Below are 25,826 nucleotides of genomic sequence, written 5' to 3' on the forward strand. Positions count from 1 at the left end.
CGTTCAAGACAAAGTTAAATAAAACTTATTGATACTTTCCTTCCTACCACCCTACATCTTTCATGGACTTTTCTCTACCTTACCTGCCAAGATTCCCCAGGGCATATTTCTATTGCAAATGGAAAATTCTTTCAGTCAGTGGAGACAAAGGAGCTGTACATAGGGTACAGAATTTGCCTATTTGTTCATTCCTCTGTGTGCATGAATTTGTGCTTTGCTTCATAGAACCACCGTCACTATCTCTTACCTGGGCAGACTGAGTTTAAATCCTTTGAGTTTCCTGATGAAAAGGCATTCCACTGGTAAACAGCATTATAATAATTATTTCCTCCCTGGTCAAGCTGGGATGTTTCCTCATAGTTTACTTTCTAGGCCTCATCTTTCTTACAGAGAGTGCTCCTTTGTTAAGGTTAGAATTTCCCATAAACCTGCTCAATAATTTGTTTGTGTTTGGCTTCTTTGAAATACTATACAAAGCAATCCCTGTAAAAGGCAAAGCTGTCCTGAAGGCTGAGAAAGGAGCCTGAGACATAGGCTCCAGGTTGCTTTTTACAGGCAGAGCCAGGTGGGTAATCTTATCTCAGATGGCTGCTTTTCAAGGTGCCCAATTCAGGGGCTTTTCCTCTGGGAGCAGCATTTGCCCCAGGGAATCAAGTGCTTTCTAGTCAGGGGCAAAAATTTGGGAAATCTGAGGACCCAGGGTGGTATGGTCTGTTAGGGAGAATTTTGGGGAACAGAATGGCCCCCTTCTCCCTCCAGCACATGTGCAGATCAGCACTTGGCCCCAGAACAGAGACCAGATTGAGAGGCGAGGTTAGGAGGAAACAGGGGACCCAGGAAGGGAGGCTAGATTGCAAACGCACCTACACAGCTCTGAGTCAAAGGCTGTCAGTCATCTCGACTCAGACTGCTCTGCTCTCCAGCAGCCCAGCCCTTTCCCAGGGCTGGGGCAGGAGATTGCTACATGTAGGCTTATCTGGGGAAAAAACAGAGCCTCACTTTAGTCCCTTCCGGTAATTGACACTACTGGACACCCAGGAGGGGGAGGAGAGAGCTTCTCTTCATAAATGGTCCCACCCCTGGGCAAGGTGGCTCACTCACTCTGGCAGGTAGGAACAGGGGAGTGTGCACCTGCCACCAGTCAAGCTCAGCCAGACTGCAAGAGGAGGCGAGGCGGAGCCAGCCGAGGGAGTGAACCATGGACAAGTTGAAATGCTCGAGTTTCTTCAAGTGCAGGGGGAAGGAGGTAGGGGTCTGGGAGCTGCGGGAGGTGTAGAGGACCTGAGAGTGGAAAACTTAAGGGGGGTTGCTAGTCTGTTTTTGCTTTCTGTGGCTGTTCTTTGTGCTCCACATTTCTGTTCAACTATTAGGTGTGCCTGAGACATACCTATAGAGTAGAGAAGAAAGAAAAGCTCTTACTCTCATAGCTAGAAGACTTAGGGCCACCTCATCCTCTGCCTTAGGGGTACCCACAAAATCCTGTTCTCTGTCCGTCTCCTAACTGTGTCCATATGCTAGAGGAAAGTACAAAAGTACACACGGTTCTTAATTGACCCAAGGAACCCTCCATACCCCAGAGAAGTGAGCAGGTTGGGAGAGAACCCCTGTCCCTTCTCTCCCTCCCAAGTGGAGACAGAGCTACTTCCTCTGCTGAGACAGGACTATTTGTCTCTGCATATTATTCTGTGGCTTTTAGAAAGGCACTGATTTTAATCTGTAAGACAGAGAAAAGTTAAACTACCCTTAACTTGATACATCCAATACTATCAAACCATAAGAAAAGTTTATAGATTCTTGCTTTTTCTTCCAGCAGACACTACATTTGATCCTGCTCAAAGATCTGCTACAATATCAATAGTAATGACTTTATCTAATTCATCTTTAAGACTTTTGTATTTGAAACCTGATTTGTCTAGTTTCATTTTCCCCTCACACTGGTGTGACAAACACCTTTGTATTTCAAACCTGATTTGTCTGCTTTCATTTGTGTCTCACACTGGTGTCACATTTAACATTTTTACCAAAATTTGCATAATCTCAACTGATGGAGTATTAAACATATCTACTTACAGAACTTTGCTCATTTTAAGGGGTAAATGGTGTAAAGTACAAGCAGCTATCAGCAGAAATCTTCCCAACTTTGTAAAGCATTCCCCTGAGCTATGGTTTTCAGGGTTTCTTCCCCCCATTTTCTGTTGCTCTATGGATTTGTGAAATTATGCTTCTGTGGAATTTGTAATGGTAGAAAGGCAAGCTGTTGATATTTTTTCTTCCCCAGAAAGTGTCGGCTTCATCAGAGAATTTCCATGTTGGTGAAAATGATGAGAATCAGGACCGTGGTAACTGGTCCAAAAAATCGGATTATCTTCTATCTATGGTTGGATATGCAGTGGGATTAGGAAATGTGTGGAGATTTCCATATCTGACGTACAACAATGGTGGAGGTATTCTATTTCACCCCCACCCCCACCCCCGCTTTTCCCTTCAGTTTTAAGTGTGGTGCTGTATGGCCTCTGAGGATGTTTTACGAGTTGAAGGAAGGCATATGATAGTTGATGGTCTGGGTTAGTGGGAGAATGAGAAATAAGCATATTGAATTTATTATTAGTCTGAGCTACTAGCTCAAGTTAGAAAGCTAGTTTCACAAAATCCTCAGACATAAACTTGATAAAAGCTTTATTTTTAGCACTTCTAAGCTTCTGATTTGAGATCTCACGTAATCTTCAACTATGACATACTTTTCCAAATTTATGCATGTTTCTGTGATAATCTGTTCAAACTCAAGTTGTGCTTTGCTTAATTTATAGCTGAATCAGAAAGAAACAGAAAAATAAGTTCTATTAAGAAGCTCAAATAAATTATTTGCTTAACTAAATGCATTACATTTTGGTGATTTAAGTGTGGAAAAAGATGATTAAAAAGTAATTAAAGTTTTAGTATTTTAAGCTGCAATATTGAGTTACATGTATTCCAAATTGGACTGACTATGTGGAAGATCCTTCTAAAATGAAATAACTTAGTTCAAGAATTGATGTTTTAGTCCTGCAAAAAAAAAAAAAAAAAAAAAAAAAAAACACTGTGTATACCTTGTAGATCATTAGAGTAGACTCAATTAGAAAAAGGAGAGAAAAATAACTTTGAGGTGACACACAAAGGGAAATAAAATGAATTGCACAATTCTCTAGTAATGTCCAAACAACTTTTCACTTACACCATATTTTATTTACTTGTAATTACAGGTTCTATTAGAAGTATAGAGGTGGCATGCCCTTATATTTCATAACTGGGTACCAGTGAGACTGTGCCACTATAATTATTTTTCTTAGTATAATAGGATTTTGTGTGGTGATATTTCAATCACATTTCATGTTAACTGATTACATTCAAATATTCACAGTGGTCTTCAGAGACTTAAGAAAGGAACTCCGTTTATTAAACACTTTAAGTGTCAGTAGCATGAATTCCCCTATCTAGAAGCTGGGTCATTTAGTCGTCTTGGTATCGAATATTAGCTGGAAAATGCATCAGAAATCACAATTTTATTTCTGTCTGTGTCATAAGGTCCAGTGTGGTAAAGAGAAGCATTCTGGATCATTTTGAGCCTCTTGTAACTCATGTTTAGAATAAGAAATTCCCTGTGCCTTGACATCATACATAAGCCCAGTAATTGCCATGAATTTTTAGGAACTATATTAAACTAGTTTTAATAGAAACTTTGAAAATATAGTCAAAAATAATATTAATTGTATGCTATTATATTTTTCACTATTTCCTCTGAAATTTAATATGCCATATTGGCTTTCAATTTTTTATAATAACATCATTTGGGTAATAGATGATCTAGACACTCTCAGTCCTTCTTCTTTTATCCAAGAGTGGAAGAGGAAAATGAAATTAAAATTTGTTAAATGCGAATTAGGTTTAAAAATATAGTCAGGTTTGAAAAGTTATGTCTAAAGTCTGGAAATATTTTTATCTGTATATTCTTTTTAACAGTTTATTAAAGAGAAATGTCATACCACTTTAAGGTCTAGGTCTGTAGTATTGACAATTTGTGGCCACTATATTAACAATTTATCATCTATGGATAGTATTAATAATAAAATAATATAATAGGTGAAAAGTCAGGTATAACACTGAAGAAAATAATCTTTTTTAAAGAAAAATACCTGTTCACACTCAGCTGGTAAAGCTTGTTTATTGTTGTAGTTAAATAGGGATATTCCGAATTTTTTTCCTTCATATTTGTCATTCATAGGACTTAAACTTCTATTAGTCGTAGTAAAGATGGTATGTGCATTGCAACATCTATACAAACATATTTTTCCCTGTGGTCTAGTGACTTCCAGGGTTAGTGTTAAAGTAAACCACTTACCTATGAATAAATAACAAGTACTTTATAGACTCATTTTTAGTAGAATGCATTTTGAGAGTTGAAAAAATGTTATTCCTAGGTATGATGTTACAGTATCATAATATGAAAAATACTTGAGGCAAAACTGTAACATGAGTAAATAAAATGTATATAATCTGAAAACCCATTTTTATCCACTGATCCCCACATTCTTTATTAAACTTTGCCAATACTTCTGGAATGTTTTATTAGTAAGCTTAATATTCTGCCCTTGCTTCAACCCATAATTTGGCATGGTTTCTAATGAAAAATACCATGCCCCAAAAGTGGAAAGAAAGAAAAAGGAAAATGATAAATGGTTAAAAGTATGGGCGAGGTGAATTGTCTAGTGTGGGAGAATTATTCCTTATGAAATTGAAAGTTAACTACAAGTATTTCTCAAAAGTTCAGAGTCTTCAAACAAAACCAATACATTTTGTACTAATACTGAGTGAAGAACCTTGTGACTCTTTGGAGAATAATAAACTTAATTGCAGTAACTTATACTCTGAGCCACATTAGCAGTTTTACCCTAAGTCTTAAAAATATACCGTTTATCTTTAAAGGAGAAAGGAGGAAAACCAATGTTGAACATGGGCCATGTGCCTGGCATTTTAGCAAGTGTTTTCACATAGACCCTGTATTTGAACCCTTACCACAAAGTGAGTTGGCATTGTTCTCCCCTTTTATAAGGAATCGAAGGTTCAGACATTAGACAAATTGCCGGAGGTCACATAACTGGTAAATGGTCTAGCCAGGATTTCAACCTAGGTCTATCTGGTTCCAATGCCTGGGATCGCTCAATTCCTCTGGCTTACTTTTTATACTCTACACTTTTTAGTAATCACAACAGCCTCATTTGGTAATACTAGCATCCCCGTTTCGTAGACGAGAAATCCAAGGTTTAAAAAATCAACTACTTATTCATAGAAAGTAGTGAATTTTAGGCCCAAACCCAGCACTCTCTGATTCCACTGTATCAGGATGCTTTTAAAATGTTATGCTGGTTGTCAAAGTGCCATCAAGACTCTGAGCTATAATAGTGCTTTGATTCTTTCTCATCCTTTTTAGGCGCCTTCTTGATACCTTATGCAATTATGCTAGCATTGGCTGGTTTACCTTTGTTCTTTCTTGAGTGTTCACTGGGACAATTTGCTAGCTTAGGTCCAGTTTCAGTTTGGAGGATTCTTCCATTGTTTCAAGGTTGGTAATAAAGCATTTTCTTCACCATGGTTATTTGTATATTTGTGCATATAGCTACCTTCACTGTGAGGAACAAAAAATTGCTTAAAATTCTGACAATTTAAGGCAAAGAAAACATACATTATTGTTGTTTCGCTGTACAGTATGCCACTGCAGAATTTAAAAAATCAAATGTTTTTATTTCTGTTTATCATGGGCTGCAGAAATGGGAAGGGTTAGAAAGCACACCAAGAACGGTTAGAAGGGTGTCATTATTTTCCCATTTTCACCTGGTGAATTCTTTTACCACATAGTCTTGTGCTCTAGTTTAAAGGCTCTAACTTTTTTCTACTTCATATGTAGTCTGTGTCTTACTGCCTTTGCATATCTTTTACAATGCCTCATTCAGAAAAGTTGAAGGGTAGGTCACTATTTTTTCTTGGATGCTCTTAATAGAATAGGACGCTGATAAAGCTTAAAAATGCCTTGTTATTAAACATCAAACTACCTCTTTTGACTGAAGATTAAATATCATTTTGGTATGTGCTAGCTGCTTAAAATTATTTGTTTTCAATGCAACATCAAAAATAAATTCATAGTGAGGTAAATAAAATATTGTTCTGGAAGAGTGGAGAAACTACCTTAAAAGCTAGTTTTAAGCATAGGCGTTATATTCAGCATGCTAAACTGCATTTTGAAACTGCTTAGTTAAGGAAACTTTGGATATTTAAATTCAGATTGTTACTGAATTATTTAATTTTCTTTACACATGGTTGTAGATATATGTACACCATCCCTCCAGGTCATTATTTTAGAGGCTTCATTTTCTACTTTTCAAAATGTTGATGTCTAGATGAATATTGTATTGGTCAGTGAGTAAATAAGATATGAGCTTTGAATTTTTTTTTTTTTTTGTCTAAAGATGTCGACTTTGCATGATCTGACAAGAATTTGCAGGCTTAATAAGAAAATGTAATAGACATGGGTTTTTGTTTATGTGAATTTGATGTGCTTACAACAAGTCTTCTGGCCTTGGCCTTAATACGCTTTCTAATCAACTGAGAAACTGCATCAGAAAGCCAATCATAAAAATAAATTTAAATTTAGAAGAAAATTACTCAGATAACATTAGCCCCTACTCTCCCAGAAAGAAAAAGGAAAAAAGTCATTTAAAACAGTCTTTATTTATTTATTTATCTATCTATCTATTTATTTATTTATTTTTGAGACACAGTCTCACTCTGATGCCCAGGGAGGAGTGCAGTGGTGGATCTCGGCTCACAGCAACCTCCACCTCCCAAGGTCAAGCAATTCACCTGCCTCAGCCTCCCGAGTAGCTGGAACTACAGGCATGCACCACCACGCCTGGCTGATTTTTGTATTTTCAGTAGAGACAGGGTTTCACCATGTTAACCGTCTTGAACTCCTGACCTCAAGTGATCCGCCCTCCTCAGCCTTGAAAAGTACTAGGATTATAGGCATGAGTCACCGCACCCTGCCTGAAATAGTCTTTTTTATTTTAAAATAGATTTTGTGGTAATTGAGATCAGCTTTTTTATAAATTAGCAAAATAAATTTCACTTGAGTTTGGTTTTTATTTTAATTGTTCTTTCTTTCCAGGTGTGGGAATTACAATGGTCCTGATATCCATTTTTGTGACAATCTATTACAATGTCATAATTGCCTATAGTCTTTACTACATGTTTGCTTCTTTTCAAAGTGAACTACCATGGAAAAATTGTTCTTCGTGGTCAGATAAAAACTGTAGCAGATCACCAATAGGTAAAATTTGTCAACCACCAAATAGTTCTTTTATATATTTTTTATAAGCTTGAAGGGCCAAATCATTCTCTAAGCAACTTAGGTACGATTTTAAATGGTCCAAAGGTCACTGGTGAAAGCAGAAGATAGCATATATAATCGGAAAAATGAGTAATACAATGTGTTAATCCCTGAGAGCAGCCAGGAAGGCTAAATCATGCCTAAGAGTACTTCTTCCAGGCCTATGTCCTGGGCAGGAGAGGAGAAACTGAGAAAATGATAGAGGGAGAAAAGTACTATCCAGGATAGTTGTGTGTGTCTCAGGAGACAGTAAGTGTTGTTCATGTCATATGTTGCTAATCTTTGGGATAATGTACCATCCATGTCGTAGGCTATTACCATTTTAATTCCCTATGTACATCAGAGGATAAATTTATAAATATTTAATGCTACTGAGAAGTTTAAAGGCCTTAATTTGTCTATATGCATAGGTTGGATAGGTAAATCTACACACAAAAGTTTGTTAGCGCACTAAACCTCAACTGAAACAATTGTTACTCTATACCTGTTGTTACTGTAAATACAATCACAGCTTAAAAGGGTAGACAGTTTTGTAATCCCTCCTAGTTTAGTAGAAAAGATTTTAAGATGCTGAATGTACATAGCTTATTCCATCTGTAAGGTTTCTACTCCACTTTTTTCAAGTAACAATTTTGATGATAATTTAAATATTTTACCATTAAAACTTTTTTTCTAGGAAAGCAATCTTCTAAAACTAAGTACATGTCTGTGTCTATATTTTTTATTATCTTTAGTAACTCACTGTAATGTGAGTACAGTGAATAAAGGAATACAGGAGATCGTCCAAATGAATAAAAGCTGGGTAGACATCAACAATTTTATCTGCATCAATGGCAGTGAAATTTATCAGCCAGGGCAGCTTCCCAGTGAACAATATTGGAAGTAAGTATACTAGATGATTTACTTTTAAGCAGATGTTATCTTAAAATTTATATAAAACAACAAAATATTAATCAAACCCCCTTGCTTAACACATAAAAAGGAAAATCAGGACAAATTATATTTCATTTAACTCAAATGTCTACCTATCCCAGGTGACTAGTAGCTACCTGCAAAATTAGCTCATAGTCAGCAATGTGTCTTTTATAAATTAGTTATTAAATGGTCACAACACTGTAATGATTTATTAAGCACTTATTAGCTATGAGTTAGGAAATTGCTTTGAAGAAAACACATACAAAGTTTAGACTACAATGATCAAGTTGTAATGATAAATCGTTGGGTGATGAATAATATTGCTTTTTAAAAAAGTGTAATTCTTCAGTAGTTTTGTTTACTGTTGTCATTATATGGTAAGAATAGATATGTAGTGTTATATTTACTTTCATTAATTTCAAATGATCTCTCTTTACTTACTCTATATCTATCCATTACCCTTACCTAATATTGTTGACTCTACTGCTAAATGACCTCTTCTTCATTCACTGTTAATGACCTTTGTAACTCTGTTAAACTTTGGATCTTCAAATGTTCTCAAACTTCAAGCTTAGAAATAAGATCCTAGATTCATGCATGTACCTGGTGAGAATCTTGGAATTTTACAGAAAGTCTGTGGAAAAAGTGTGAATAACAGGATCATTTGAGTTTGATGATATCTATAAGTATGGAATGAGGAAATATTTAATATAATTTTAAATGTTTTCCTCATTATTTTAACATGAGAAAATACTATAATAGTAAAATAAAATAATCTGACATAAAGTCAATTTCTTTATATAAAAGATCTTGAAATAGAGGAAAGTAATAGCTAAAAGAATCAGTAGATCTTTTATTCTATGGTTTGAAACTTTGGATTGGCTGTGGTTAACTGAATTCAGAGCTTGGCCATTTAATGAACTATCTGTGCCTCTTCATATTGATAGTATCTATCAATAAAGGCTCACTGAACTTCGACATATTAATAAGATACAATATTCATGAAACTTCCACCTGGATAAATGGTATTACAAAATTCAATGTATTTTCTTTAAGTCAAGTGATTCTGTGATCATAAAATGACTTATGTATTTCAGTAAAGTGGCGCTCCAACGGTCAAGTGGAATGAATGAGACTGGAGTAATTGTGTGGTATTTAGCACTTTGTCTTCTTCTGGCTTGGCTCATAGTTGGAGCAGCACTATTTAAAGGAATCAAGTCTTCTGGCAAGGTAACTTGAAAAACACATTAGATAGTGATATAGCAGCTTTCCAATTTCATTGTAGTTCAATATCAAACATTATCAAAAACATGTTTTTTTCCTTCTATAATGGAGCATTCAAATGTGTGAAAAGCTTTCTAAATAGTTATTTTAAGCTCTAAGTAAACACATAGGATCTCTGTTATTGCTAAATACAAAACAAACAAACAAAATAAAAACTAGTACTAGAGGTGCACATTTCCTAAAAACATGGACTCTTTTAGCTGATAGAGCATTCTGAGGTTTAAGAGTATATTATTAAATTTTCTATCCTACTATATAAAGAAGCATCTTGAATGGAATCATATATTGCAATATATGGTTTGGAAAGTCTAGATTCTTGTTCTGTATAGAGTAATAGTATCAGGAATCCCCCAGTTGGTGTGGGGGGGTGAGAGAGAGAGAGAGAGAAATGTGTGTGTTTGTGTGCATGTGTGTGTGTCTGTGTGTCTGTGTGTGTGTATATATATATGTATATGTATATATACACACACAAACTATGTATTCATTCTCTTAAAGATTGCCAAAATGGACACAGAACTTTTTCTCTCAGTGAAAGGGCCTCTTCTGAAAAACATTCTGTTATATTTTCTCACTTCATTGTTTACTTTTATAAACTTTCAGAGAGAATAATGGTAATTTAAGAGAACAACATGAAATTTTCTCTGTGAACAGTTACACAATACCCAGAAAAAAAATGTTTATGTGTTTTTAACTAGTCAATGGATATTTCCTCAAAGGTGGAGGACAGGAATCACTGGGGATATTGTCTTTGTATTCTCAGTACAATATTTAGCACATTCAGTTAATGTTAAGTTGTGATGAGACATGCTGTTACATTACAAAAATACTGTGAATATCACAAATCAAGTGAAAACTTTCCAAAATGTTTTAGTTCCACATTTTTTAAACCCTTGGTTTCCTTTTGATGCTAATATTGAAAGAGTCCATTAAAGTCCATTTACCCAGGTAATTAATTTTTATTGGTCTCTGGATGACTTGTTTAAATCGTCTCCTTGGATGTATTATAAAACACAGGACATCTACGGATCAAGGAAATCATCCACATTAAGGCAAAGCTGGTTTCAAAGGCAATCTGCTCATCTGGAACCATGTGTTATCTAGTACAGAAGCAGTGCACTTGTATGTGTGTTATCAAACTTTCTTAATGGGAGCTGTAAGGATAACAGTAACAGGTGTCCAGTATTCACTTCAATATGCTTTTCTGGGATTTGAACATCTGCTAGGAAATATTTTCCTTTTCTTTGAAGACTGAATATATATTAATCAATGCAGGGTTTAAATCATTTCTCTCCTCACCTCAATGCAGTAATTTACTGAGAGAAGACATTCAGTCTCCTCAGACATGTATAAGGATGTATTTATGAGAGCAGTCCATTTAGATCCCAAGTTATCACTGCTGATGTATTATTTATTTACAGCATAAACCTGGGAAATGTGGATTAATACATCAAAGTATTTTTGAAATGAATCACTTGAGAGTAGTGAGGACTAAAATAAGAAATTATGCTAACTTTGGTATATCATCAGACCCTATGAAATCCCTGTATTTTATTTAATTAATCTCAACTGGCTAATAATTTTACTTGTATAAAATTATACATCATGATTTAAAAAATAATTTACTAATTTTTGGTTACTTTTCTTGGTAGGTGGTATATTTTACAGCTCTTTTCCCCTATGTGGTCCTACTCATCCTGTTAGTACGAGGTGCAACTCTGGAGGGTGCTTCAAAAGGCATTTCATACTATATTGGAGCACAGTCAAATTTTACAAAACTTAGGGAAGCTGAGGTGAGTCTTAATTTGGATTTCAAATTATCTGAGGAGGTAAATCTTAAAAGCAAATGCCAAACATTTTTGGCTCCATATGAATATAGTAATGTAATAGCTTGCAAAAGAATATACAGTTAAATTTGTTAGTTTGTATCCACTAGGATGTCTGACTTAGCTAATATTTAACATGCCATTAATATTCTTTTATTGATAGTGAGATAATTTTTAGAAATAGGATTTTAAAAGTAATTTTTATTCATATAAACTGATTCTACTTGACCAATAAAATTCCAGGCTTATTAATCTGAAAAACAATATTTCATGCATAAATACCTGCAAGTTGATGACTAGGGCTATGTGATTTATTGGATAAGCTCAGAGTAGCTTTAGAGATTACTGTTGAAAGTTTAATGGTCTAATATACATTTTAATTTTCTTCAAAATTTAATATCCCCAAAATATTATCAAATTTTGTCTAGTGAATTGTGAAGTTAAAACATAAATTTGACATGGAGTAAGCATTCCATAACCAAAATTGTTACTTATACGAAAAACTTAAACATGTGCGATGAATAAGAATTGGGTAACCCTGTTTCAACTTTACCTTCAGATAATGGCTGAATGTATCACTGGCATATAACATCTTTTAAAATTTGACTGCTGAGAGTATTAACAGTAAGTGTACTACAGATAGTATGCTTCTATTAGTATGGCCTAGAATACTTCCCCCCCCCCTTTTTTTTTTTTTAAGACAGAGTCTTGCTCTGTTGCCCAGGCTGGAGTGCAATGGCATAATCTCTGCTCACTGCAACCTCTGCCTCCCAGGTTCAAGCAATTCTCCTGACTCAGCCGCCCAAGTAGCTGGGATTACAGGCGTGTGCCACCACACCTGGCTAATTTTTTTGTATTTTTAGTAGAGATGGGGTTTCATCATGTTGGCCAGCCTGGTCTCAAATTCCTGACCTCAGGCGATCCAGCCGCATTGGCCTCCCAAAATGCTGGGATTCGAGGTGTGAGCCACCGCACCCGGCCCTTTCACTTTTTTACTAGTCACATCACATTCTTAGCACACATTAAGCTTCTGTTCAACTAAAAACCTGTAATTTTATGTTGAAGTCAAGAGAGATTATGTTAATATTATCTGCCATGCTAGTAGTACTATTCAAAATGGATATTAGTTTTACTTTGCTATAGTATTCTTCATGGAACTCATGCTAATTTCCAACCATTGCCATCTTCTCTAAATGCTTACAAGAAGATGTGTAATTATTTCTTGTAAATTTGTTTTGTAAGCTGTGCCAAATGTATTAGCTTTTAGTTGTGGAAATCTGTCCTTAATTTACAATTACCGTTCTGAAAACTGAAATGCCAATCTTTGGTCTTTGATTACCTTTTTTGGTGCTCAATAATTTCCACTCAATGATTAATCACGTAGCTTTAACTTATTTTAGATCTATGGAATTTTATTATTGTTGTCTTGGAGATTAGTATACGTTGATGTGTCCACAGGACATCTAATTTGCTTCTTCATTTATCTTGGGCCTCACTCTTTTTATCCCTGTTGGCTAATCTCTTCCTAATTTGAAGACCATTTTGGATGGTGAATAAGAAACAAATAAAATGGAACTTAGCATTCATCACCTTCTCCACGCTAGGCTATTGAACAAGATAAATTATGTTAATGCACTTGGAAATAGTAAGCTTTTATATAAATATGAGCTAATGTACAATTGTTTCAATTATTTCTGTTATATTATACTATCTTGTTAGAGTTGCAGCATTTTCCCTAAGAATTAGATTCACCATTTTCTTTGAAACTCATGACTTTGAGCCTAGTTAAAAATCCCCTTTGATATTCTTTTAGTGGCTTTTGCAAGCCTAAGATATCTGGGTTTTGTAGTTTCTTGAAATCATTCTGAAAAATTTATATGACACTTTTATATTGGTCTGTGTTTCAGTGACTCTAACATCTTTAAAAAATCAGAGTGAAACCTAAAGCTCCTTGTGAGACAAACAATTTAATCTTCTCACCCCTCTACTCTCCAACACAACATGACCCAACTCCTTCTTTTTGGGGTTTGCTGGCAATGACAATTGTTTTTCTTAGATTTTTTAAAATTCCTCACAATATATATTCTAAACATGGAATCATAATCAGGTGTCTTTCCTTTCCTTTAAATATCTGAACTTCATTTAGATCTCCAGGAGAGTAGAGAACCACACAAATTTATAGATAGAGGAGTCTTCAGCAATGCGAAGATTATTTTTCTAACTCCCTCATTTTACAGTGATGAAACTAAAACTTACATGGATTCAATTTTAGCCAATTGAACACAACCAATTCATAAAATTTGAATTACGATTTCCTGATCCCTAATGTAATAATCTTGTATATTGGTATGAGATTAATAGATACGGAGATTAAAACTATGTTTGGAATTTCTCTTCACTTTTGTCTACAACCTAGGTACACATCATGGTATTCAGTAGCATTTTTACACAACACAAGACTGCCACACCCACTTCCAGCTCCCCCTGTCTATCCCAAAAGAGTTTTCTATGGAACTTGAAAATTGATCTAAATTTTATTTGAAAAAGAAAAAGGCCAAAACCCCAAGGTGTATCTGAAGTGAAGAGGACTTGTCCTATCAGATATGAAACAATATTTAAAATGCTATACTAATTAAAATAGTGAGGTGTTAGCATAGGGAAAAACATATAGACCAGTGGAACAGGATAATAGTCTCAGAAATAAATTCAAAAACAAATGGAACTTGGTATGTGGCAGAGGTGGCAATGCAGATCAATAAGTGATGATAATCCAATTGATAGAATTGATATCTAATTGATTTAATTGATAATATCAATTATCCTTGAAAAATTGATATCCCACTTAGGAAACAACATCAGTTGGAAATTTCACATATCATTCACATATCACACATATTGATGTGCACAATATCAATACTGGGTGAATTGAAAAGTTAACAATATAGGCAAAACTTGAATTCCTTTAGAAGAAAATGTAGAATAGTACCTTTATAACCTTGGGCTAAGCTGTTTTTTAAAAGTAATAGAGATCAAAGATAATACATATAGTCAAAGATGGATACCTTCAGCTACAGTAAACCAACAACAAAAACTTTGGTTCATCAAAGGACACAATGTTAAAAGGTAAACAAAATTAACTCACAAATTTGGGAGGAAAAAAAATCAACATATATAATAGTCAAAAGATTAGAATCCAAATTACATCAAGAATTTTAGAAACGGAGTAAGACAGCCCAAACCAAAAACTGGCAAAAGACATGACCAGGAATTTCACAGAAAAAAACAAATCATATGGAAAATGAAGTGTTTGCAAGTAGGTGGAGGAATGGGAACCCTCACAGCCAGCTGGTGGGAATACAAAATGGTACAACCCTTTAAAGAACAATTTGGCAAGATTTAGTAGAAGGGAGGAATGCATATACTTTTCGGCATCACAGTTCCACACCTACATATGGGGAATGTACAAGAATGTTTACAGCTCCATAATAGCAACATACTGAATGACCTAAATGTCCATCAACAGGAGAAAGGATAAATTGTGACATATGCAGTGTGGCAATAAAGATGTGGAAAAGGGCCAGGCGCGGTTGCTCACGCCTGTAATCCTAGCACTTTGGGAGGCCAAGGCGGTCAGATCACCTGAGGTCAGGAGTTCCAGACCAGTCTGGCCAACATGGTGAAACCCCATCTCTACTAAAAATACAAAAAATTTAGCCGGGTGTGGTGGTGCATGCTTGTAATCCCAGCTACTTGGGAGGCTGAGGCACAAGAATTGCTTGAACCTGTCAGGCGGAGATTACAGTGAGCCAAGATTTCACCACTTCACTACAGCCTGGATGACAAGGAGAGACTCTGTCTCGAAAACAAAAACAAACAAACAAAAACAAACAAAAAAGAAGTGGAAAAGAATGATTAAAACTACATATATTTAATTTAGCCAAATGAATTTGCTTATATTGTTTCACTTTTGAATTACAAAGTGGACATTTTATATAGTTCAACTTGATGATGGATAAATCTCACAATACCTAATAAAAAATGGCATGTTGTGTATGTTTACATGCATTAAGATAACTTTTCTATAAATTCCAAAACAAAGCATTCAAACTTAAATGTAAAGAAGAACAAAGAAATTATGAACACAAAAGTCAGGATAGCAACTACCACTGGTGGGTAGAAGGGTGATAATGATAAGGAAGGGGTACAAAAAGGATTTAAAAGACTGTAACATTTTATTTCTTAAGCTGAGTAATGGGCATTTGGGTGTTCATTTCATTGTTATTAATAATATATTCTTTGCTTATGTGAAGTATTTACACAAATAAAAATTGAGTATATGTTTTAAAATATTAAATTATTTTCTCTTATAGGTCTGGAAAGATGCTGCCACTCAGATATTTTACTCCCTTTCAGTGGCTTGGGGTGGCTTAGTTGCTCTATCATCTTACAATAAGTTCAAAAACAACTGCTTCTCTGATGCCATTGTAGTTTGTTTGACAAACTGTCTCACTAGTGTGTTTGCTGGATTTGCTATTTTTTCTATATTGGGACACATGGCCCATATATCTGGAAAGGAAGTTTCTCAAGTTGTAAAATCAGGTATATAATACTATATATTATCAAGTTTGATTAATTCAACGTATCTCACTTATGAAACTCCACTAGAATTTATAGAAATTTACTTAACACAGTTATGATTTAGAATATTGAATTTTCTTCCTCATTTCATCTTATATAATTTTGTTGCTGTAACAATATAACAATTCTTAGATTATCCATGTAAACAAGAGTATATTAGGGAAATATTGCTGAAGAAGATAGGATGTTTAATTTTGTTTAGTCCTTGCTAAGCACTTCCCACGCATTATAAAAGAAACAAAATGTATATACAAATTCCCTCTGTGCAATTATATTACTGGGTTTGAATTTTTAAAACACATGAACATCATATAGGTGAGAGAGTCAAGTGACTTTGAGTTTCCAGTTGTGTCTAGCTTTAAAGGAATCTTAGTGAACTCCCTAATTTTACAGATATTAGCTAGGGATGCTTAATTATCTGGCTACAGATTCCTGGGGAAAAAATACTAGGGTTGTTTTAAGTAGGGATGCTTCATTAAAATTTTGTTTATAGTTAGTATCATATGATGGAAAGACTGGTGATTCATAATGGAATGTCAGGGATCTTGTAGATTATCTAGTGTCTAGCTCCTCATTTACAGAGAAGAGGATTGATGCACAGAAATGTCATATATGTCTAGCAGAAGGTCAAATATTTAGGAAGTGATAGTGCCTAGACTAAAAGCTAATTTTCATGAATCCTAAGTTAGTCCTCTGGGAGGTCGAAGAAACTTAAAAATACTTAAAACTGAGAATCACATAATTAATATAACTGGCACAAAATTAAAAAGCATGTTAAAGGTAACATCAAATGGAAAACAAGATTTAATTTATAGTTTCATTACATACGATTTTGCATATATGCATATAGTGATTCTGGGTAAACATTTGGAGAGAAGGTTAAAAACAAAAGTTAGTCCCTAAATATATCTTTCTTTAATAGTGCAATTCTTTTAGAGTATCTAGGCTAAGAAAACGTGAACTAATTTATGTTTCTGGAATTTAAGACAGCTTTTATTCTTTGTCAATCTTAAAAAATAAGATAAGTTAAATAAAACTATTAAAACAAACTTTCTTATGTAAGGAATGTACCATTTACATTGCAGTCTATTTGCTAACTTAATTCATGTCACATGTTCACATTATCATATCACAAAACAACCAAATTAAATATTGTAAAAAGGGAATGTGAAATAGTTGGTAAAAAAAAAAATTATGTCATGGATTGTGTTGCCAAATAAGATGAGATTTTTCTAATATCTTATGTTTTAAATGTTTAAATATGTGAATATTCTTGATAACTAATTTAAAATATCATACATTTTTCGTAGGTTTTGATTTGGCATTCATTGCCTATCCAGAGGCTCTAGCCCAACTCCCAGGTGGTCCATTTTGGTCCATATTATTTTTTTTCATGCTTTTAACTTTGGGTCTCGATTCTCAGTTTGCTTCAATTGGTAAGTAATACTTCCAGAGGTAACATATTCCTCTTATATTTCTTTTGCATTTCCTCTATTTGAAAACGTGCTTTTATTACCCCTATTACCCCCTCTAGCTGTTAATCTCAGAATGATCTTTCTGAAAGTTGTTTTAAATGAAATTTAAATACAGAAAAATACTTGACACTCAAAAGGAATACACAATAATATTTTATCATACTTGTTTCAGATATTTTAAGAAAATAAACTGTTACAGGTGAATATGAAGTCCTCTGTCTTTCTTTTCCTAATACAAGTCAATTTTTTTTTCTAGAAGCAACTCTTACCATAGATTGTGTATGTTATTCTGTCCATGTTTATATACATGTTATACGTGTCCGTACATAGCATATACATTTTCAAATTTGCACATAAATGTGAAGTTTCATAGCATACATATGACTCTGAAAGTTGTTTTTGCATTGATTATGAATCCCATTGATACAAAGGCATATAGATCTAATTAAATCACAATCTCTTTGTTGACATAATAATGGGCATATGAATGATATACAATTTTTTAAAAATTACACACACTGCTGCAATGATCATCCTTGCACATACTTCTATGAACACATAAGGATTTACCTAGGTTACAATACTAGAGAAATTCTGAAACAATTTTCATCCTACCACTCTCTCACATACAATATTTTCAGTTTACTCTATTTATAGGATAAAATCCAGACTTTTCTGGTTGACTTTCAAAGTCCTTGAAAATTTCAAACATATTCTCTGATATTTTCATTCTCACATCCTTCTACTCTTAGCCAGTTCCGTATTTCATGAACACATTTATTTCTAAACCTAGAATCCTTTCTGTTTCCACACCACTTATTCAAATATTTACCTTATTTAAAAGTCCTACTAGAATTCATCCTTTTAGACTAATTCAGCTCACAGGGGACTGTTACCTTACACTTGCTATCAATGAAAAATCATATAAAGCAGATTAAAAACAACAAATAGAGCTGCATTTGATTTTCATCAGAACCAAGTGGTGACTGCCAAAAGAAATAACCCTGTGGGTTTTTAAAAGCAAGGAACAGGGCTCAGAGTCTATTTTCAACATATATTTGTAAATTTGATTAACATACATTGAATTCTGTGATTAACAGTATTGGCAAATAAGTTGACATATAACACGTCATTTCTCCCCCTCTGAAGAAACGATCACAACAACAATTCAAGATTTATTTCCCAAAGTGATGAAGAAAATGAGGGTTCCCATAACTTTGGGCTGCTGCTTGGTTTTGTTTCTCCTTGGTCTCGTCTGTGTGACTCAGGTATACTATAGCATTTTTTTTTTTCATAGAAACATATTAGTTGTAACATACTTTATAACCTAACTAAAGAAACCAAAGCTTAAGATGATGCTTAGTGACAAGTCCACGTCTGACTTGGGTCAAGGTTTTCTGGGTTTTAGCCCGTTTTTCTCCATTCCTACTTTTATGGTAAGTCTATTTTGCAGATGAGGAGGCCGAATAATGGACAGTTACCTCAGTTACAATAAGATTATAGACTTTAAACACAAACTACATTTCTCACAGCCACTTCAGAACATACAGACATTGCATACCATTCTGATAATCAACAAATTTTAGTACTTATTTTCTTTCCAGTGACTCAGTATAGATGGAAAGATTTTTGAGATATTTAAAGTCACATTTGGGTTTACATTTGAAACATTGCTTTTCACATTTTAGCAGAAGGGAAATTGAAGGAGCATATGTCAAGATCAAATTAATAGATTCAATTTGAACATCCCATCAATCATAAAAACAATTAAAATATACTTAGAAGTAATTAATATTTTTTTGGTAGGCTGGAATTTACTGGGTTCATCTGATTGACCACTTCTGTGCTGGATGGGGCATTTTAATTGCAGCTATACTGGAGATAGTTGGAATCATCTGGATTTATGGTAAATAGTAACTATAAAATTATTTTCCAGTTTTATTAGAATAGTTTAGTTTGATTCATTTTCATTATGTTTACCTAATTATACTATTAATTTTTATACTATTATAACAGCAAAGTACAATATACTGGACAAAATTATGTTATGAAAAAATAATTACAGGTGTATGATTCATTGTTGTCATACAGAAAAATGTTTAGACACAGAAAGATAATTGATGCCACAATGGTTACTGGAAGATAATAAGCAAGGACTCAATGTACTCTTTGTTTTCTTTAGGAGGGAACAGATTCATTGAGGATATAGAAATGATGATTGGCGCAAAGAGGTGGATATTCTGGCTATGGTGGAGAGCTTGCTGGTTTGTTATTACGCCTATCCTTTTGATTGTAAGTAATAATATACCATGAACTTGGTTTCAATAATACATACATTCCAAGATGAACTTAATAATTCACACTGAGGACAAAATGCAAATTAATTTTATAAATGAATGATTTTCAAATTTTGCAGTATTTATGGCTGGTGCCTCCAAGTTGCCTAAATTAAAAATGCCTTTGCAGTATTATTCTGAGGCCATCAGTTTAAACATTTACCATTTGAGAACATAAACAGGTTCATATGGATGTAAAAGTTATCAATAATTTAAAATTTATCAATAGAAAAAATGAAAATAAAACGTGTATTTGCTCATTCCCTAAAAAAATATGTTGAGCCATCAATAATATTCCTAACCTCTCTGCCAGGCGCAGAAAAAACAAAGATGCATAAGGCCCAGATCCTCCCTTAAAGAATTCAGTTTAAATATACTGACTGCTGAGAAACAACAGTCCTATTTTAATCCATATTTTATCTCTTAATGAGGGAGGTATTTGACAGATGAAAGCAGTAAAAGAAACTTACCTGTGTCAATAGGGGCAATGGTTTATGTTAATAAATTCAATAATTATTACTATTTAGGAGCTGAGGTAAAGCAAAAGTATGTCTTACTCGAGAGACATAACTTATCAACTTAAAATCTTCAAATAACATCTCAGGACAGTAAATGGCTGAGCACCAAAATAAACACTACACTGGATGGAGAATGATTATGGACTAGAAATAATGGTGGTGGGGTGAGGCAGTGTCAAAGCTTCATAGATTTATTTTGGTTCTCATTGCCTTCATGCTTCAAAGGTTTTCCTAGAAAAGGCCATTAAGTAATTATATCCAGGATTTCCTTCAAATCTAAAGTATCACATTTGTTTGTAGAGAGGATTACATTTTTTAACATTATGAGATCACTTTCAAAAGGTGAGCAGTTTGGAACGAGATAATGCTGAATTAAAATATTTGGATACTCCATATTTTTGCTAAAAGATTTTGAAAATGATGCTAAATATTTTTATTTCACAAGTCTCCATAATAAAATAAACCCCCTTGTAAACTTAGAAGGTTTAGCTGGATCTCTTAACAAGCTAATATTCAATGATTACATAAGTTTGACACCTGAATTTAATTTAAAATGCAAAAGTATTACATATGAAATGATTTAAATTGCCATCTATATTCTATAAAGTCATGTGTATTGGACTCCACTATCCCTCATCCATTCTTTTGTAGTTATGTACATTTATAGTAACTGTGAAATATATTTAAATTACTGTAATTAAATTAATGGAGCTAAGCCATTTAATTTTAAAATTAAACTTATAGGTCTATTTATTGTTTTCTCACTGATTTTAGTAAAACAAAGACAGCTAAATTTAAGGAAACTCTTTGATAATTATTGGGTTTTGTTTTGTTTTGCTTTACCAATTTCTAATTAATTAGTTTTAATGCTTCAACATTTCAGATTTATTTTAACTTGGCCTTAAAATGTGTTCATCTTTAACATTCAGATTTGACTGTATTTCCTAAACATATATTGAGGATTTTTGTTTGTTTGTTTGTTTTTTGTTTTTCCCTGAGTAAGATGCTGAAAGTGAAATGTGCTTTGGTAAATGCTCATCAATAGTGTGTGTAAATGCATATGTGTTTTTGATGTGTCAAAAGGGCAGCTTTGTGCAATGGGAAAGAATAGAAGCAATTCCTAAGCAAGGAGAAAAGCATGCCCACTAAAGTGTACTTCACATTCTCATTGTATTAATCTATATGCTGGCATGTAGATTTAATCTATGGCATAGAATAAAATCATGCTATTATAAATCAAAGTGAAAAGCTCAGTAACAGAAAATTTCAGATATTACTTTACTTTCAATCTGATATATGGTCAAGTATTTTATTGAAATATATGTTGAACAAGTATTTGGATTTATAAATATATGATGGTGTTAATTTTGGAAAAATTTATTCGAAGTAAAAATAAAAGTTACTTATTTTGGTTCATTCCATATTGTTATCTTCTGGTTTGTTACCTGATTATTTCAACTATTTGAATATATTTTCATATTAATTATTTTTGATAAATCACATCTGAGGAACAGAATCAAATTGCTAATCATCAGTGCAGTAACGTCTAATCTTTAGCTTTGTCTTTGCATATTTAACTTTGACAGGCGATATTTATTTGGTCACTGGTGCGATTTCATAGACCTAATTATGGCACAATTCCATACCCTGACTGGGGAGTTGCTCTAGGCTGGTGTATGATTATTTTCTGCATTATTTGGATTCCAATTATGGCTATCATAAAAATAATTCAGGCTAAAGGAAACATCTTTCAAGTGAGTGCATTAAAATTGTTTATACTTTATACAAAGTAGTTATGATCAAAATAGAGGTTAATTTACTCACATGGTGGTAATATGAAATTATATGAAATACAATTAATTACTCCTTCCTCTTGGCTACTTCTATACCTGACACAGTCATCCGTTACTAGTGCACAATATGGTATTATATTATTTATATATTTGCTGTGCTTCTCTATGCTAGACTATAAGCTCATTGTGGGGAAAGTCTGGTAGTATTTGTTGCTGTATCCTCTGGCCTTGCTACAGTGCTTAGCATATGACAGCTATGATATCTATACCTATGTTGGTTGTCCCTGAAGATGTCACAAAGCAAATGACCTGTTTGTTTTATATCCATAGTCACTACTTTTAAACCTCATCTGGCTATAATATACATCCTAATAGTGTTTTTATACTGGAATAAGCCTGGTAAATATCTTGAACCCAATCTAGAGCCTGAGTCATCCCTCTTCCATGGAGGTCTAGGGGTATGAAGTTCATCATGACATCTCAGTAGGACAATGACAAAGTAGGCTCAGCAGTCTTAGATTTAAATAAATTTCTAAGTCCATACAACGATGGATCCAAATCAATGGTTTGATCCTGGAACTCCCATTTCCTTTGTTCTTGAAACACATCCCAGCTATACACTGGTTTAGATCCTCAGCTTGTCCTCATCCTAAGGCCAGGATAGAAATATCTGATTCAGTGAAGGTACAGAGTAGTCACTCTGTTACTCTAATGGGTTCACACACCTTGTTTTGAAATCATTTACATGCTCAGTTATTTTGGTTTAGTAGTTAATATACTTCTATTAACAACTAGCAACATTTGATTATACCTTTTTCTTGGTAAACTGTGCATTAAAAATTTAGATGATCACTTTTTAGTTTTCTATGATTCTTATTTTTAGTAAAGAAATAATTTAAATGAAAGTACAGTTCAATATTAGATTGTTTATAGATTGTAGCACTTAAATTCTAAGACAATGATTTTTTGTTTTTGCATTTCAGCGCCTTATAAGTTGCTGCAGACCAGCTTCTAACTGGGGTCCATACCTGGAACAACATCGTGGGGAGAGATATAAAGGCATGGTAGATCCCAAAACAGAGGCTGACTATGAAATACCTACTGTTAGTGGCAGCGGAAAACCAGAATGAGATCTCATTGAAAAAAATATAGGATTGTATAATGTGATTTTTTTTAGAATGGGGGAAACTTATTTATTTGTATGTTAACTGAATAGGAAAATGTACTTACTATGTTCATGATGGTGTGATTTTTTTCACATTTAAGCAGGAATGCAATATAAAAATGTGAATCTCTTAATGCTCAGCCATGTGCTTATTATATTTCTTTTTAGATAATGTATCTGTATAACACACACACACACATAACTGTCTCTATTTCACAATTATATCTTTGTAAATAGTATATGCTTTTTTAATACATCGGAGGCTTTATTTTGAGCTAATTTCTTAGAGAATAGTTATATTTTCTATTACACAAGTTTAAAAATATTATTTACTTGTATTTTCTTAATATACAATCTTTCTTTTCCACAAATATGGGTGGGAAATAAATCAGTACATTTAAAAGAAACTGTTAAAACTGACGGCCTCACTTAATTAGAAACGTGACAAATATATGGACAAATGGACTATATATACTATAAGAGGACTGTAGTTTAATACTTTCTATCCAAATATGTTTAAAAACTTCGTGCATTTGTTATAGCTCATGTTTTCTATATGAACTTCGTCATTAATGTTCGTTATAAAAAGTGAAATAAGATGGAAAAATAAGGATCCTACAGCCCGTAAGTGATAAATCTAGAAAATTGAGTTTTGAGTACCTCTTTTCCCATACACAATCTTCCTTCCTTAGGTAATCTGGAAGAAAACTATGACCCATTTAATTTCTATTGTGTTTCACAAAATTAAGAGTTGTTCATTATACTCTCTGAAATATAGGTTTAATTTCAAATAGCATATGGACTTAAATGTTAATGAGAAAATGGCTTTAATCAATTCTAGCATTTTATGATTGTAATACACGGCTGATAGAGTGATTTTTGTCTTGCATGAATAAGTTACTACTTACAGGTGATAACTTACATACTATTGGAAGATAAACTTGTCAAACTTGCCAAGAATTAGCAAAGCCAAATTAGAAAATCCTGTGTCCTACTTTTCTTACCAAGGATAATTAAATATATCACTAAGAGCTTTATCTATTGATTATATATTGTTGACAACTGGTTTAAGCATCATAGCCTATGATGATAAACACTGCCTACATATGTAAAGAACTTTTCATCAATTCTTAAATTTCTTAACCTAGGCTTCAGGAAACATATGAAACCAAAATCATATGGAACATTTTCTGTGTGTACATGTACATGCATTTTTCTAGGGAGAGAGTCCATAGGTTTATCAGAATATCAAGGAAACCTGTGACCCAAAGAAGTTTAAGAACCACATACACTGCTGCTAGCTTTTTGTGCTTGGCAAATGAGTGACAATAGAAGAAATAATTTTTCTTACACATTTTAAAACATTTTATCTTCCTTGTGATTGAAGATGAAAGGAGTAAGAAATTAAGGCCTTTGTTTAATTTATACTGGTAATTTATTTAGGGGGAGGGGACATGAAGGTAGGTAAACAGGTAGGCCTCTAATTGAACCACCTCTGTAAGTTATGTATGAATGTATAAGCTGAAATTGTGTTTCACATTCTGAGGGTTTTCTTTTTCTTTTTCCTTTATTTTTCGGTGGGAGACTGGGGGTCAGAGTCTCATTCTGTTGCCCAGGCTGGAGTGCAGTGGCATGATCTCAGCTCACTGCAACCTCTGCCTTCTGGATTCAAGTGATTCTCCTGTCTCAGCCTCCTGAGTAGCTGGGACTATAGGTGCCCGCCACCACACCAGCTAATTTTTGTATTTTTAGTAGAGATAGGGTTTCCCCATGTTGGCCAGGCTGGTCTCGAACTCCCAACCTCAAATGATCTGTCTACCTCGGCCACCCAAAGTGCTGAGATTATAGGTGTGAGCCACCGTGCCCAGCCCATTCTGAGGGTTTTCTTTGAAGACAGGTCAAATGCTATTAGTAAACTTCAAGAGATTGTTAATTCCTTAGTTATACCAGATTTTATAATATTTGAAAATAGATGGCTAACAAGAGGTTAGAAATACTTTTCCTTAAGTTTAATCCACATTATGTTACATGCATTCTACCACTACATTTTGGTGCTATTTAAGGTGTGCAATTTTCTATAGGTGACTTTTGAAATTCAGGGAAGATTTAGGCATTTTTAATGAAAGAATATCTAACTGGGGGAAGTGTGAAGGGAAAGAAATCCTTTTCAAAAGCTGACCACAAAGAGTAGTTAAAAGTTTTTGTCACTGTCTTCACAAGTGTGTAAAGCACAGATCTTAATAGAGTGCTTGGCATATTGTAGGATGCTCAGTGGTGGTTTTTATTATTATTACTCATATTCAACAGTGGCAAGAAATATCGTTCCACATAATGGAAAACATTTCCATCAAATCCCACTTACTTTAATGCAAACTTGGAGATAATTTATGGTATTGTATTGTGAACCATTAATGAAAACTTTTTCACAGTTGAGTGAAATTAAAATCACTATATCTCAACTA

The 25,826-nt window shown here is 33.8% G+C and overlaps 1 protein-coding gene across 3 annotated transcripts; it reads left to right on the forward strand.

The window, feature by feature from the left end:
* The first annotated feature begins 909 nt into the window (after positions 1-909).
* On the forward strand, positions 910-25,826 carry SLC6A14 (solute carrier family 6 member 14). Of its 3 annotated transcripts, XM_077988466.1 has the most exons (14): positions 910-1,246; positions 2,279-2,444; positions 5,465-5,596; positions 7,196-7,357; positions 8,152-8,299; positions 9,430-9,562; positions 11,266-11,406; positions 15,810-16,038; positions 17,388-17,513; positions 18,702-18,820; positions 19,359-19,458; positions 19,735-19,844; positions 21,993-22,160; positions 23,183-25,826. In XM_077988466.1, exons 1-14 carry the CDS (start codon positions 1,199-1,201, stop codon positions 23,327-23,329), a joined length of 1,929 nt encoding a protein of 642 aa, XP_077844592.1. In that variant the 5' UTR covers positions 910-1,198; the 3' UTR covers positions 23,330-25,826. The 3 variants fall into 3 exon arrangements, with proteins under 3 accessions (XP_077844592.1, XP_077844593.1, XP_077844595.1); XM_077988467.1 differs by lacking the exon at positions 2,279-2,444 and having other exon boundaries at positions 1,088-1,246; XM_077988469.1 differs by lacking the exons at positions 2,279-2,444; positions 5,465-5,596 and having other exon boundaries at positions 1,088-1,246.

This window comes from Macaca mulatta, chromosome X (genome assembly GCF_049350105.2).
Source record: "Macaca mulatta isolate MMU2019108-1 chromosome X, T2T-MMU8v2.0, whole genome shotgun sequence".
NCBI classification, from domain to species: Eukaryota; Metazoa; Chordata; class Mammalia; order Primates; family Cercopithecidae; genus Macaca; species Macaca mulatta.

Excerpts from the sequence above, each read along its gene's own strand:
- SLC6A14 (XM_077988466.1), top strand. The coding sequence starts at position 1,199 with ATGGACAAGTTGAAATGCTCGAGTTTCTTCAAGTGCAGGGGGAAGGAG. Across the intron at positions 1,247-2,278 it reads TCAAGTGCAGGGGGAAGGAG|AAAGTGTCGGCTTCATCAGA; the intron begins GTAGGGGTCTGG and ends TTTCTTCCCCAG. Across the intron at positions 8,300-9,429 it reads CCCAGTGAACAATATTGGAA|TAAAGTGGCGCTCCAACGGT; the intron begins GTAAGTATACTA and ends TATGTATTTCAG.